Raw genomic sequence first — 16,729 nt, forward strand, 5'->3', positions numbered from 1 at the left:
TAAAGTATTTGTTACTCTTACCATTTTCTTTTATACTTCGTTTGCTTGAAGTTTGACCACAGTCATTCACAAAAGTATGATGGATGCTGAATTCTGTACCCTATTTTGACTTTAAAGACTATTATTACTAAAATAACAAATAGAGTTTATGTCCACACCAACCCTCTGGCATCTACTTTCAAATTTTTTAACGCACAATGAAAGTGACACGTAAATGTTTTCAAACCATCTACATAAAAAACCAGACCTCTTACCACCCAGACAATTCCAGTTCACAGCTAGCCAATATCACCGAACAGAACTTACCCCTGGCATCTCCAAAGCTTTAGTTGTTATAGAAGTCAGCTGCTGCATCTTTCTCCCTCAGAGCAGTTGGTGGGTTCAAACAACCAACCTTTTGGTCAGCAACTGTACTTTAACCACTCACCACCATGGCTCACTTCCAAACTTCATAATCTACCCTCTTAAAAATTGTCCCCTCATAAGTAAGCCACTTGATGTAAGACTGACTTGTTTTCATTCTACCCGACTTAGTCCTGAGTTGGAACTTAGCACTTTAAATATGGTTGTTTTACTAGCTCTGTTAGTCTGGGTAGACTAAAACAAATTCATAGTAACTCATATGTGTATAGAGAGAGTTTTACATAAAGGGTAATTGTACATTAAGAAAGCATCCCAACCCAGTCCAGTCCAAACCTATAAGTCCAATGTTAACCCATATGTCTGATACCAATCTATAAAGTCATCTTTAGACTGACGAAACACCTGTAATGACGCCAAATGCAGGGCGATCACAGGCCTGTGGGTAGAAAGTCTTTGGAGCCAGTTGTGATGTAAGCATCTCAGCGCTGGCAGGGGTCTCCATGTGGCTTCTCCAGCACCCAGGGCTACATCAGGTTCGTGTGGCTTCTCCTCAGTCATGTCTCGCAAAAAGTGAGTTTTGTCAGTAGAGAGTCTCCAAGGAAGTTAAGTAGTGAGAGAGTCTCTCCTGCCTCTAAGGAAGAAATACCAGAGTTTTCCCAGAATCCTCAGGGGAAGGCCATGCCCACAGAGGCCTCATTGGCTGTGACCTGATTGACAGCCTAGACTCCACCCCTTCCCTCTTAATCCTCTCAAGTCCCAATTGACACCAGATTATGTAACTATCACACTAGCAAAATAATAGGCTAGAGGGGGAAAAAAGTCAACATTTTATTCTTACCACTTCAGAATGGGGTGACTATAAACAAATAAAGGACAATTGAAGTCATCGATCTTTATGATTATAATTCAATGTGAAGAAAATAATTCCTCACAAAAAGAACAGTAAGCAACTTCACAATAATCAGAAAAAGATTTTAAATTGTCAAGGATTTCATTTTACTTGACTCTATAATCAACAGTCATGGAAGCAACAGGCAAGAAATAAAATGATTTATTGTGTTGGGAAATCTGCTGCATAGAACTCCTTTCAAGAGTTAAAGGGCCAAGATGGGCTCAGGCACTAACACTGGTGAGGCCGGTGTGGGAGTGGGTAGTTGTAGAGGGTCCCTATAGTGCATAGGGCTGCTATGAGTTGATGCTGACTTCATAGGACCAAAGAATAACAGCATCTTTTAAAATCTTACAAAAGGCCTAACTGGAAAATAATTTATAAACATTTTTGTGATCCTGCTATAAGCAAGAGATTGTTAAAGTTGACTTAAGACCAAGATGTTTTTATTGTCCTATTGAAAATGCACATATACATAGCAGCAATGATGTGAGAACTTCAGAAAGTTCTTTAAACATGGTATGAAAACATGAGATGTACTATTAGTTTTGGGAGCCCACTCACACTGTACTTCACTGTATCTTAAAGCAATAGACAGAATGAAGATTCCCATGAATTCGCTTCTAGCAATTACTATCATTGAGCCTGAATTGTGTAGCAAGCAGGCTCCTAGCCATAGGATAATAGATACTGTTATTCTCTCTTATTATATTGGTGACAAAGTTGGCCTTGAGCCATATTTCTAACAGCGAGTGGAACCAAAGTCATGCTCCCACTGCTGATAATATCGTGTGGACATTTGGTCTCTACAAGGGCTGTTACATATAAACACTCTAGAGACAAATGGTTATAAATAAATGGCTGGATAAAATATATCAAATCCTCCAAACTGAATGTACACATTAGCTGTTATATACTTTTTTCCCCAAAATCTTACAGACAGTCCAGATGTTATCCTTCATTCCTGAGTGAGTAGTGAACCAAATCCCGAAAGCCAACTGAACTAATCAACCTGAGGAGACTTTGGGTTTCCTAACACACCCACAGAACAAGAAGAACGCTATCTTAAATTTTGGAAAGCAATCTTGAAATCCTTTGAGGGATAGGGGAGCCCCGGTGGTGTAAAGGTATGAGTTGGGCTGCGAGGCTCATGGTGGGCAGTTGGAAACAAAGCTCTGGGCTCTGCACTGCAAAGGTACAGTCTGGGCAGCCCACAGGGGCATCACGATGAGTCAGCATTGACTCAGTGACTGTGAGGTTTTTGTTGTTGTTTTGAGAGAAAAGGCATGTTAAAATGTCCCTTTCCTTTTATAACTTAATGTTAGGACAGCTTATTTGGCTTTTTAAAAATTCCTTAAATCCATTCACTTGCTAGGGTTTTAACACTTACTTGAACATTTAATGAAATCCTCTTACATTTATTGAGTAATCATCTTTTCAGAGTAACAACTTATTCTTATGAAGATAAATCCTTGGACTGAAATTCTAGAGTTTGTGTGACTTTCACAATGACAAAATAAGGAATGCAGGTGCAACAAAATGGAGTTTTATGCAATACAGGAAATATGAAACTCTCTGTGACTATCCCCTTCTCAAAATTAATATTATTTTTAAATGCTATTTATAATATTTCCAAATCATTTATAATATCCAGATATCATCTTTTTTCTCTATTTTGCTTTTATAGATCATTTAAATGGCATAACTTTGACATTGCTTTTATATCTTCCTAAAGATGAACTTTTTAAAAATTTTCCTAAATTATGCTTGGACATGAATTAAGTTTGGTTTCACCTCATCTTTTTTTTCACTTCTTTAAATAATTGAAATGGTTTTATATAAAAAGGAAGGAGGCTAGCTTATCCATAAACAAAATAAACTATTATCTACTGATGAATCTAAGGGTCATCTTTATAATCTCCTAGAACCCTTCAATACCCGACTGAAATGCTGCTCTTAAAGCTCTGTCCATTATATTTTTATATTTATTATTCCAAGCTGACACATAAATAACCCAGAAGTTACAATGTTACACTTTATAATCAGTTTCTCTGAGTATATATAGAGAAAGCACATGGCACAGGAGTTGAGGGAACTGCCTCAGTCTCTACAGGGAGCAAAAGAGGGATGTACCAAAAAGGAAGAAGGAAAGACATAAATGTCTCCCTAAATTTATAGTAACGACATAATTGCAGCGCTTTACAGTAAGAAGGAGCCCTAGAGATGCCTTGGTCCAAACCCAGGGGTCAGCGAACCGCGACTCACCATCTGCATGCGGCTCTTTTGGTATGTACATGTGGTTCTTGGGTAAGGTTGAAAATGAAAATAAAAATATCACAGTTTCATTTAAAGGCTCCTAGTCAGATAATGGTGATTTCATTGGTTTGTAAAAATATATTTATGGCTCTCAAATATGCTTTAAATTGTTGTGTGGCACAGGATTGGCTCTTCAGTCTCAAAAGTTTGCTGACCCGGTTTCAAACAACAAAGGCAGGGGGTAAAAAAATCACATCACGGTGAATGAGGGGAGAGCGTGATGGGGACCCAATGCCCATCTGTAGACAGCTGGACATCTCTTGCAGAGGGGTAGTGGAGAGGAGATGAGTCACTCAGGGTTCAGTGTAGGAACAATGAAACTCAAAACCTTCCTCTAGTTCTTGAACGCTTCCTCCCCTCCCAATTATCATGATCCCAATTCTACCTTGCGGACCTGTTTAGACCAGAGGATGCACAGGGGTGCAGTAGGGATCTGGAAACACAGGGAATCTAGGACAGATGAACCCCTCAGGAGGAGTGGTGGGAGTTGGGACACTGGGAGGAAAGGGGGTGTAGAAAGGGGGAACCGATCTCAGGGATCTACATTTAACCTCCTCTCTGGGGGGATGGGCAACAGGAAGGTGGGTGATGGGAGATGCCGGGCAGTGTAAGATAAGATAAAATAATAATTTATAAATTATTAAGGGTTCATGAGGGAAGGGGAAGCGGGGAGGGAAGGGGAGGGAGAAAAGGAAAATGAGCTGATTGCAGGAACCCAAGTGGAAGGCGAATTTTGAGAATGATGAGGGTAACGAATGTATAAGGGTGCTTTACTCAATTGATGTATGTATGGATTGTGATAAGAGTTGTATGAGCCCCAATAAAATGATTTATTAAAGAAAAAAAAGGAAATCTGGAAAACACCACATAGCAAAAAAAAAAAGTTTGCTGACCCTCCGCCTAAACCTGAAGAATCAAGGAGGCCAACTAACACATTCAAGTTTTTGTTGAAATCACATTTCCACTTTGTTTTTAATAAGAAAAAGTCATGAAACTTTAATTGAAGTGGAAATTCCAGTCAGAGTTGTCTTCTTCCATGCACTGTAGGCATCTCATAGCAAATAATGATCCCAAGGATTAAGAGACAGTGTTTCTCTTATAGTGGCATAAATTTCATAAATAATAGCGATAGTTTCAAAAGTAAGACACTAGTTACACTGTTGTTTTCTTTAATACTTCCAAATATTTAGAGGTTTTCATTTCTTGGAGTTTATATTAAGACTGGTCTTAGTCATGTAAATGTGATTCCAACTGATGTTATCTGTAAATAGAAATACTTTGAAAAAATATTCTCATTTATGTGAAGTCAGGGCTGAATTTTTGCTATTTTATTTATAACGCTCTTTCCATTTGCTTTTTATTTATCAAATGTTATAGGAAAAATAACCTCAGGCCTAAATTGTAAACTTTTTACGAATTGGAAACACGTAAAATCAGTTGTTTTATTACGTTGCCATATTGTGCATCCTAAGTGAATTCTAGTATTGTCCTTATTTCCATGTCCTGAATAATTAGCTCCTAAACCCTTCTTCAAAATGATACCTGTGATCAGAATAAGGAGCCGCGGCAGTCTTGTGGGGTAGGCGCTGAGCTGCTAACCCAAAGTCAGCAGTTGAAACGCACCAGCTGTTCTCTGGGGGAAAGATGAAGCTAAAAAGATTTACATCTCGAAAAATTGTATGTAGGGTCTCACTAGAGTAGAAGTCAATTCAATGACTGTGTTGATTCACTTGTTTGTTTAATTTTCTGGTCAGAGCAAGATAAATAATGATAAAGATTATTTAGATTCTGTCATTCCATTCATGTCTAGGTTCACCACCACTACCACCACCCCCCAAAAAAACCCCAAACCTCACTGCCATCAAGTTGATGCCAACTTTTAGCCATTCTGCAGGCCAGGGCGCACTGATCGGGTGAGTTTCTGGGAGTGGGACTCTCTCGGGCAGAGAGAGCCCTGTCTTTCTCCAGAGTGGCGGCTGGTCCCCAAAGGCTGACCTTTCAACCACGAGGCCCCAGGAGTTCTCATCTTGGTTCTTACCACCTGAATGAAAATCTCTACCTGTCTCAATGAACTTTGGATAATGCTGTGCTATGGGGTAGGCAAGCCTGAGGAATTTCTCCATTTCCTGGATTGGCCTCAGTTGCCAGAGGTGCAGTGGATATTGAAGAGTGCCTATTTGCTCGACGACCCAATTTCCAGGATGCCATACAGGCTCACTGGCGTTGAACCTATTTGAGAGCCTGCTTTGCCAGATAATAAGGATACAGAGTTAAATTACAGAGTTTTCTCATCAGGATCTGGTGGTCTTGGTATGAACCAAAATCATTAAGTCAATAGTTAGAATGAAGTGTGAAATGATTTGTGTCTAAGGCATACCCATGATGCTATATGAATTGGCCACCCCCAAAAAATGGTCACCTAAGTCAAATGGTGATATCGGAGATGAAATTTGAAGGACAAGTAGGTGTTGCCCTAGTCAAGAACAGAAAGGAAAGACACTTCATTTAGCACAAAGAAGCATGCGAGGGAAGCACATTCAGGGATTTTCAATGCTCGGGATTAGTGATGCAGGAATGCAGGAAAGTGGTGAGGAATCAGACTAGAATAAGCCAAGGCGGCTTCATAGAGAATGATGCGTAACATGTTAAGAAGTTTGAGGCTTACTACAAAAGCACTGGGATAGCATCAAAGAATTTTAATCAGGTAAGTGACATGCTCAGATTTGTATTTTTAAAATCATTTTATTGGGGCTCATACAACTCTTATCACAATCCATACATACATCAATTGAGTAAAGCACCCTTATACATTCGTTGCCCTCATCATTCTCAAAGTTCACCTTCCACTTGGGTTCCTGGAAATCAGCTCATTTTCCTTTTTCCCTGCCCCTCCCTCCCCGCTCCCCTCTCCCTCGTGGACCCTTAATAATTTATAATTTATTATTTTATCTTATCTTACACTGCCCAGCATTTCCTTTCACCCACTTTCCTGTTGCCCATCCCCCAGAGAGGTTATATGTAGATCCCCGAGATCGGTTCCCCCTTTTAGCCCCGTTTCCCTCCCAGTATCACCATTCTAACCGCTGGTCCTTAGGGGTTCATCTGTCCTAGATTCCCTGTGTTTCCAGATCCCAACTGCACCACTGTGCACCTCTGGTCTAACCAGGTTTGCAAGGTAGAACTAAGATCATGATAGTTGTGGGGGAGGAAGCATTCAAGAACTAGAGGAAGGTTGTGAGTTTCCCTGTTGCTACACTGAACCCTGAGTGACTCATCTCCTCCCCATTACCCCTCTGCAAGGGATGTCCAGTTGTCTACAGATGGGCATTGGGTCCCCATCATGCACTCCCCTCATTCACGACGATATCATTCCCACCCCACCCCACCCGCCTTTGTTGCTTGAAACCTGGTCCCCTCGGCCCTTAATGATCACGCGTGTTGGTGTGTTGCTTCCATGTAGGCTTTGTTGCTTCTGGCCTAGATGGCCGCTTGTTTACTTTCAAGCCTTTAAGTCCCTAGATGCTATATCTCTCAATAGCCAGGCACCATCAGCCTTCTTCACCACACTTACTTATGCACACATTCGTCTTCAGCGTTTATGTGGGGAAGGTGATTATACATTGATGGTTTTTGTATTTTGTTGTCTGCTACCTGATCCCTTCAACACCTCGTGTTCACTTAGGCTTGTGTGCTTCTTCTCTGTGGGCTTTGTTGCTACCGAGCTAGATGGCCATTTGTTTGCCTTCAAGCCTTTAAGACCCCATACACTATATCTTTTTGATAGTCGAGCACCATCAGCTGTCTTAACAACATTTGCTTATACACACGTCTGTCTTCAGTGATCATGTCGGGAAGGTGGGTCTCATGGAATGACTGTTTAGCTGAGCAAGGTGCTATTGTATTGAGGGAGTGCGTGCGAGGAGGCCCAATGTCCACCTGCTATCCTATTACTGAACCTATAAATATATGCACATAGGTCTATTTCTCCCATAGTCATAAATATAATTACATATGTACATGTCTGTATTTAGACATCTATGTATGTCCTTTGCCTCCTACTCCTTTCCTCTATTTCCTTACGCTTTCCTCCTGTCCCACTACCATGTTCAGCCTTCATTCTGGTTTCAGTAATTCCTCTGTTACCTTGCCCTTGGTCACGCCCTACCAGTCCTCCCATACCCTCCCTCCTCTGGTTTTGAACCACTTGTTATTCCCTTGTCCCTGGGTTGGCCAACACCTCCTCCTTTCCCTACCTCCCACACTCTCATGTCGCTCTGGGACCATTGGTCCCATTATTTTCTTCTCACATTGTTTGTCCAGCCTATCTTATCTAGGTGGACTTGCAGGTATAGTAATATGTGTCAGATTTGTATTTTAGAGAGATTATTTTGATGGAGTGCAGAAAGTTGATGGAGATGATGGGGCAGGCAAGACTGGAGGGGTAGAATTACCCTGATATTTGATTTGCATAAGCATTCCTTATTAATTTCAGAACTATCTCTAGCTTGCCCTACCATAAGCTGGTTCTTACTGGGCATTTGGGTCAATATGTATGCTACAGAAAACCAAAGGTGTTACTTTTTCTTTTTTTTTCCAATTTCTTTTCTCAAAATGTGTGCTGGCACAGAGGAATTCTTGGCTAGATCAACATTGCTGGATAGTTATGTAATCTGTCATCTAGATACAATGAAAAGACTAGCAAGAGATCCAAATATTTTTTTAATTGTTTAAACCTGTACATTAGTATGCTTTATACAAGAACCAATTGCTGTCATGAGACAGGTTCCATTAATATGGGAAGGAAATTTTTCATGGAGGAAACATTTAAGGATAGATAATACTTGAACTCAGAAATATGGTAAAATCGTCTTTAGGCAGTGACCACTACAGGAGCTAGGCCCATATCCTGGAGATAGTACATGGCTAAATTATGTTGGAAGTGAACGATTTACAACTGTAAGTTCCAAGAGAGATGGCCTGATACCTGTAGGTCTGTATCCTGTAAAAAGTTTACAACAGGGATGTAAAAATCAGAACTTGGTTTTGAATATCTCAATCTGACAATATTATGATTAAAATGCATTTCTAAAGGAAAAGAGGAGACAGAGAAAACAAAGTTACTGCAGTGGTCCAAGTTCTAGAGAATATGCGTCAGAAATAGGGGAGGATTAATCGGAATAGAAGTGGGAGGGTGAAATTTATCAGAGTAATAATAAATGTTACAACTGATGAGATATCAAACATGTGATATCACTCTAGATGAGCGGTTCTCAAACTTCCTATTGCCTCGACTCTTTAATACAGTTCCTCATGTGTAGTGACCCCCAACCATAAAATTATTTCATTGCTACTTCATAACTGGAATTTTGCTACTGTTATGAATCGGGTGACCGACCCCTGTGAAAGGGTTGTTCGACCCCTAAAGTGGTTGCGTCCCACAGATTGAGACCCGCTGCTCTAGATGGTTGGAAGGATGGTGACAAGGAAATGACATCAAACAAATTTTGCTCTAGCACCCTATCTTCCGTGCCCTTGCTGAGAGTGAGCATCGAGCAGGACCATGGTGTGAGAATGAGTATTTGTTAAATGGGAGCTAGGATTTAGTGTGAACCCAAAAGCCATTCCTTGATAACGTTTTGTTTTTCCTTTCTTTTAAAGTATTATTACTTGGGAGTTAATATATACCTCACAGGTCATATCGTTTCATAGTTCACTCTTGACAGCGGAATTGTACAATTGCTTCCACAGTCAGTTTTCAAACAGTCTTTTTCTTCCTGGATTCCTTGACAGCATCTCCCTTTTACCCCCATGACCACCACCACCATGCCTCTGTCCCGCCCTGCCCACCCCATCCAGAAACCTTTATTCTACGTGCTGTCCTTATCAATGCACCCAACTGGGTTTCATTTATCAAAAAACAGAAAAACATGTAACACAATTTCAAGAGGATGACCCACAATCACATAATACCTCTGAGATGCACCCTAGCCTCAGTTATCAGATAAAATACTGTCTGGGGTCTTAAAGGCTTGTCTCCAAACAAGCAGTCATCTAAGGGAGATGTCAACTAAGTCCAATGGAAGAAGCACACCAACATCAGTCACCGAAGGATTGTAAATCTTATAATCTGGTCGCAGGAGGGATTAGTATCAGAGCCTAAATTGTCAGAATCCAGTTTGCAGAAGATTATGGATGACAATGGGAGCCCAAGGGTCATTTGTGGGAACAACATAGGAAATAGTCTGCGGGGAACCCCTCTATCCACACTTAAGGGGTGGGAGGAAAGAAGTTACTAAACAGAGGGCATTGGCGAGATGAGTATAGAGGATCAGCGGCATCAGTCAGACTGAAGAGTTAAAACCTCGTCAGTGGACCCTCTCTATGGATGCGTGCTGGACCTGTCTGGTTCACAACATTTTCTGTGCTTTTGTTTTGTTTGTGTTTGTTCATAGTAGGGTGCATCTCAGAGGTGTTATGTCTTTGGAGGTTACCCTCTTGAAGTTGTATTATATGCTGTGTTGTTTTCCAGTTTATGAAACTCAGGATTGATGAACCTATAGGGACAACAAATAGAGTAAGGGGTTTGGGGGAGAGGGTACAATGGAGGGGGGCGTTAAAAGGGAGACAATGTCAAGGAGTTCAGGAAAAAAAGGAATGTTTGGAAACTGATTGTGGTAGCAATTGTTCATTCTGCTTGATGTGATTCAACTGTGCAATGATATTTGTATTAACTCCAAATTAATAATAAATTTTAAGTATAGTATTTAATCACTTAATGCCATTCACTTACATTATCTATGAGGAATCTAGGCTTAATATCATCTTTTCATTTGATTATACTAAATTATACTATATACTATATTATATAGTATAAATTATATTATAATAAATATAAATAAATATTATAATAAATTATACTATATACTAAAGATATAACTCCTCAGTTCATCTCAAAGATATATAACACCAGTTATAATTAATTAACCAACAAAGAGCCACACAAAAGTTTTTATACCTTAGTAAGCAGTCTGCTGAAATACTAGTATGCTTTGTCTAAAGATGTGTGACTTGACTAAATGTGGTACACAGCAAAGATAGTGTCCTCTTTTAGGACCTGTAAAACTGAGGTCATGTTTATGTTGAATTTTGATGCAAATCTGTTCTTATAAAGTCAAGAATCTTTTTTTGGAATATGGTTCTTTAAGGACCTGTCTCATTTGAACACCTGTCTGTATTCTTCCTTTTAAAATCTATTTGAGAAAAGTAAGACATACCTACTTGAAGTTTGGCTATATAATATACTTAGGAATAAAGAAAGTCTTCTTATCTAAGGAAGCTGAAATATATATCACCCTACCTGTTAGCTATTCTGATTGCCCAATCCTTTTGTTAAAGAACCCTTTGAATCCTTTTTCTAAAGGATTTTTAAATTGGGCCATCAGATTTTGATTGATGTATGAAGCTATTTTTGCCATTAGCACTCCGTTGGTTGCTTTTTGTGAATGTCAAAACTGCCTTATGGAATATTAATCCAGGGAGGGTTACAGTTTATTTCAAAGCTGAGTGAGACACAGCAGAAATCACAAGGCACCAGAGAAAGCATATGTTTGCTAGAAGGTACCACAGAGTACAGAGTGTTTAACAGCTACATCCAGATACATTGCCAAGTGACTGCAGCCATAACTACATACTTTTATAACTACTGTTATTGAAAAGTAGAGATTTCATTGTAATTACTGCCTCTTCCTGTAATTATATGTGTTACCTTTTCATTTCTTCAGGCATATCATCGAAGGTCCTAATACTGAAAACATCGTATAAGCATTAGAAAAATTTGAAGCAGTGCTTGTGAGTGCCATTGTCATTTTTGCCAATAGCAAAGTGACAGTTTCAGTGGCCATTTGTTTTACGCAAGCGTGTCCTTGGATGAGTATTTTCTTTTTGTCTAAGATTTTTTTTGGTTGAACTAGATTAAGAATAAGGGACTATATAGTATCAAATTTTCCAAATGTAATTTTGGAAGGGTTTTGCATTTGGCAACATTTTTTCTTTTCCCCAAAAGATTCTGTCACCATAATATTTTGTCAAGCATTTTAACATTTAAACCACAAAAAAGAAAAACATTTTTTCAATATCAAGCTACCCAGTATAAGATTCTAAGATATTAACAATTTTAGGGCATACTGGTGGCTAAAAGGCTGTTTAAATTATTCTTTTAGAAAGTCATAATAAATAATGATATTAAAACCACAAAATCATCCTGATACTAAGCGATGATCTTATATGTAAACATTAGATATTTGGGAACAAATGGGTACTCTTTTGAAACCAAAGATTCACATAATTTATCTTGTAAAACAAGGTTACTTCTAAAGTTGAGGATACTTGTGGCTGAACTGTGGGAATATGTGACTTTGTATGGTAATTCAGTCTAAGGGCTCTTTAAATTGTTTTATTCTGATATTTCAAGGGAGAGAATCCGATTGGCTCAGCCTTCAGCTGCTGTCGCTTTTTCTTCCCCCCGCCCCCACTCTTTGGTCAGACAGGGTTTTCGACTCAACCCATTACCAATGAGCCCATGCCGACTCCTAACAGCCCTCCCTGTAAGACGGGAGAATTGTCCCTGTGGGTTTCTGAGAAGGTAATTGTTTACCTTATCTTCTCCCAAGAAGCAGCTGGTGACGGCAAGCAATACAGCACCCAAAGGGTTGTAGTTGGTTCATATGATACCAACATGACAGCCGAGGCTCCCACTTCAACAGAGGTGGCGATTAAGGGCCCTTCCAAACGAGGAAGTTAGGACTGGGTAGGCAACACAGTCTTCCTGCTACAGCATATGATGAAGACGATCGATTGGTATTACTTTTGCTATTTTAAAAGCACTAGAAAGAAAAAGATGCAAACAATTGATGAGCGCTGTCTAATGGACACAGCAGCACTCACTGTCACTAATTCAGACCTGACATATAAATGCACTTACCAAGAATATCTGAGTTATTATGTTCTTAGTTTGTGGTATCCAAATTTTTTACCTTTAAAATGTGTCTTCGATGAAAATAAAAATACTATCAAATAATTATGTGCTGAGGACAAAGTTATTATTGTTCATGAAAATTGCAGCTAAGACTATTGAGTCATTGTGAAGGTTTGAGAAACTTGTGCAAATGAAATGCAAGTGTGATCTGCTTACTGTCCTAAATCCTCTGCCCATTCTGGAAGACTAACTTAGCAGCGTCCACTGGGGTGCTGATGTTGATACCCTCTCCCGTCATGGTCCAGCTTTTTATGGTCTTTTTTGCCATTCGTAATATCAAGTGTTTCTTCTTAAAGAAAAAAGGAAGTAGCAGCTGACTAGAAAAATTCCACCATCGTTATTTAGAATAAAATCCTCAAATTTCTCCTTTTATCATTAATGAGAGAGAGCAAGAGAGGCAGAGAATGAGGCAGTGAGAGAAAACTTGAATTCTGAACGAAGATAAACCTGTAAACACAGGAGCAAGTATGAAGTCGTCCAGTTCGTAGGGATCAGTTTCCCCTTCTACACTGACGGCTGTTTTGTAGGTTCTATTGGTTGCGGGTGTTGTAACTTTTTAAAATTATGATTTTCACATTTTTAAAGTGTCAGCTTTGAAAACGAGCCTCTCTTGAGCATACAACGATTCTTTCATGGTCTTCAGTGATTGCTAAGGAAGGGGAGGGATATTGTCTAAGATTCTTATAGCCACTTTCTACCCTTTCTCCACATTGATAGAGCACAGAGCCGACGTTGGCTCTCTGCGTAAGAACCCTCTTGATTTCCGTGGCTCTTAGAACAAAAGCAGTCTCACCAACACGATGACACTTCAACAGCGTCCCGTCCACTTCCAGTCACCTCAGGCCTGGGTGGCTCCTCCTTGTGACCACCACTGCCCCTGGCTTCCCTTCACATCTCTTCCCACACAAGCCGAGAGTTCTCACCTATTGCTCTCACCCTCCTTCCCAACTCCATTTCATCCCTCTGCCGAATTAACTTATTAATTCTTCGAATTTTAACTCAGCTATTGCTTTCCTTGGGAGGGTTGGGGGGGGCGCCTAGGGAGTATGCTATCTGTTTTGATCAGAAAGGTCAGCAGTTGGATACCACCAACTGTCTTGCGGGGGCGGGGGGGTCTCAGAAACCCCCAGAGCAGTTCTACCCTCCCCCCATGTTCACTATACAATGGCTATGAGTAAGATAACTTTCTCTGGGAGCCTTCCTGATCGCCCCCAAATTGAAACATCCTCTCAAAGAACCATATACTACCTTGTGAAAGTTCATTCATGCCCCCTTCTCTTTCACGAAAGACCTACATCATTACCTGTTCTCATGACCAGAAAGAAATCCAAAGAGGATTTTCACTTTTGTGGAAAGTGGGGTGAAAGAAAAGTTAGCATTCAGCATTTCTTTGGTAAGAGCGACATTCCAGGGCAGCGTGCACCCTGCGTCGTGGGTGTCGTGGCCAAGCCCCCTCCCTGGGAAATACACCGCACCTCTCAGCGCCAAGCCACCACAGATTTGAATGTGCCTGTGAACAGCGTGTGCTAGTGTTATTTTCGGCCTTCTGTGCTATTTGGTAGGTTACTTTTGAGTCTTGGAATGCTAAAACTATGTTCCCATCTGTATTAATGGTAATTGCTTCTTCCCTGTGTGCTGCTGTGGTACAAACTGAAGCCTAGCAACACTTCACTCTGACATTAGCGGAAACCCGGACCTCTCTTTCACAACAGTTTGTGTAGGTCTCATTTTATGACGAGTACTTTAATGAGTGATATTTACAGATGTGTTATTTTCTAAATCTAGTATATAAGGAGCTGCCTTTTTTCTCCCCAGAAAGTTACACTCTCATTATTTTAATTCTATGTGTAAATTATTTTCTAGGGCATTTTCCCTAACATGTCATGATCCTATTATTTTAAGCTGAAGAAAACACCCCCAGTCCTCTGCAGTGAACGCTGGCACATGGCAGCCCCCACGTGACCTGGGAGGACGGCTCCATACGGTGCTCCGGTTGTCATCTTCGTGGAAACAGAGTGGCAGGCTTTTCTTCCTCTAGATTAGTATTGAGCACAAAGTTCTTGCACCATGAAGGGATCTTTTTATGCCAGTACCAAAACCAAACTCACTGCAATCAAGTCAACTGACAGTTAATTTATTAATCCTTGGTAGTGTAGTGGGTTACATGTATGACTGCTAACTAGAAGGTCAGCAGTTCTAAGCCAGCAACTGCTCCCAAAGAGAAAGATGAGATTCTTTTTTCCCATAAGTAGTTACAGCCTCGGAAATCCAAAGGACAGTTCTATTCTGTCCTATAGGGTTGCTAAGATGCGCTAATTACTAAATCAAAGTGGTAGTCAAAGACATCTGAATTCTAAATTTCAATGAAATAAAATACACCAACTACCACCCCAGAGAAGATCAAATTAAAAAACAAAACAACTAGAAATATCAGCTGTGTTGACTCGAAAAATAAACATATACCAGAAGTATTTCCTATCAATGTCAGTAACCTCTAATAATTCTATGCAGAGTCCCACTTAATAGATATCGTTTTATAGTATAGTTAGACTTGAGTGTATTCTCTCGCCTATATCACTTTCAAAGCTTTAAAATAATATTATTCGTAGTAGTAATGAACTGAAAACCTGATTCATTTTCACTTGGTTTCTTCCTTAAAGGTGCCTTGCTTCATTTAAGCCAAAATACTCATATGCTTGAGCATGGCAGATAGTCAGGAATACTATCATCAGGGAACCCATGACCTTTGTTTCTCTCCTGCGCTCAAGTCGACACACAATGTTTCCCTTAAGCTTCCCTTTCAGCTTTCTCCGGGGCCACATCTCCGGCAGCATCAATATCCCATTCAGCACTGCATTCACAGCAGCCGGAGAGCTGACCCAAGCCCCCTGCACTACTACGCTCCAGAGCTTCAAGGGGAAGGTCATTGTTATCGTGGGGCACGTAACAAAGCACATGGCTGAGGTAAGTGTACGCCACATGTCATGCGCATTTGATGAGTTGTTTACCTGTCTACCATCTTGGTTGTCTAATGATGTATTTCTTTAGTTCAGAAATGATAGCTATCGCCTGTCTACATGCTGATATTGAAAGTTTGCCTGTCTTTTCCTCAGTAATATTCAATCGTTTTTCTTCCTTAGTTTAGCATCATAAACAACATAGATTTAGAGAATTCCAAAGGATAACCTGAGCATTTTGTGTGTGTGTTCTAATTGCTTTTCTGAAATTGCAAAGAAATGGCTTAAAAAGCACTGGGGCTTGAGGAGACTCTAAAAACTGGTAATGATGGAATTTGTTGGATGTGATAGTTACGGTTTTGTTTCACTTGCCTGAATCTTTGGTTTTTGATTCCGTGGGTATGGAGTGGAGGGTGTTATTTGCTTTACTTTCAGAGCTTCCTATGGGAGATAGTTCAGGAAGGATTTCAACGTTCAGATATTCATGGACAACTTTTTTTTTAATCAGCATAAATCCAATGCTCAATGTGTGGAGATTGGTTTTATCCTCACTTTCCCACTTCTCAATCATTCAGACACCAGCTGCCAACATGGCATCCAGCGCTCAGGAGATTTCACAGTTACAGGATGTTGTCCTTCCAGACTGCCAAGTAGGCAGACACCAGCCGTGAGTTGGAGAGTTAGCACAACATCTTCACTTTTATTTGATGGCTTCCCCTTCTCCCTTGGACTGAATGGAAAGACTCACAGAATTAGCAGAGAACACGAGACTTACAATTACAGATTTATCACCACAAAGGGACACACATGAGCATCCGCAGGTGGAAGAAAAACACAGGCAAGGACTAAGAAGGTCTCCAATGTGAAGTTTGCGCAATCCAAAGAGGCCACATCATCTGCCTTTCCGCAGCCTTAAAGGTCTCTGAGCCTTCATGACCCAGGGTCTTGTTGGCCAGACCTGCATGATAGGCTAGGTAATGCCTCCTGATGCTGATTGATATCAGCCTCCCAGGTAAGTCTTTTCTGATCTGGTCATCCCCATGCAGCAGCAAGTATGGCCTAGAAATCGCAGACTAAGGCATTCCACTTGTTCGATGGAATCTTTCTCCAGAACCAAGGACAAAGGCTACTTACTTTGGGTAAAACTAAATGCTGTACCCCACAAGATAT

The 16,729-nt window shown here is 40.3% G+C and overlaps 1 protein-coding gene across 3 annotated transcripts in view; it reads left to right on the forward strand.

The window, feature by feature from the left end:
* TBCK (TBC1 domain containing kinase) overlaps window positions 1-16,729 on the forward strand; it is a 197,263-nt gene that overhangs the window by 155,761 nt on the left and 24,773 nt on the right. For all 3 annotated transcript variants that reach the window (XM_075543954.1, XM_075543957.1, XM_075543955.1), the window contains exon 25: window positions 15,407-15,566. In XM_075543954.1, the coding sequence (XP_075400069.1) occupies window positions 15,407-15,566 (160 nt within the window). The remainder of the gene's footprint in view (window positions 1-15,406; window positions 15,567-16,729) is intronic.

Source organism: Tenrec ecaudatus, chromosome 3, assembly GCF_050624435.1.
Source record: "Tenrec ecaudatus isolate mTenEca1 chromosome 3, mTenEca1.hap1, whole genome shotgun sequence".
Taxonomy (NCBI): Eukaryota; Metazoa; Chordata; class Mammalia; order Afrosoricida; family Tenrecidae; genus Tenrec; species Tenrec ecaudatus.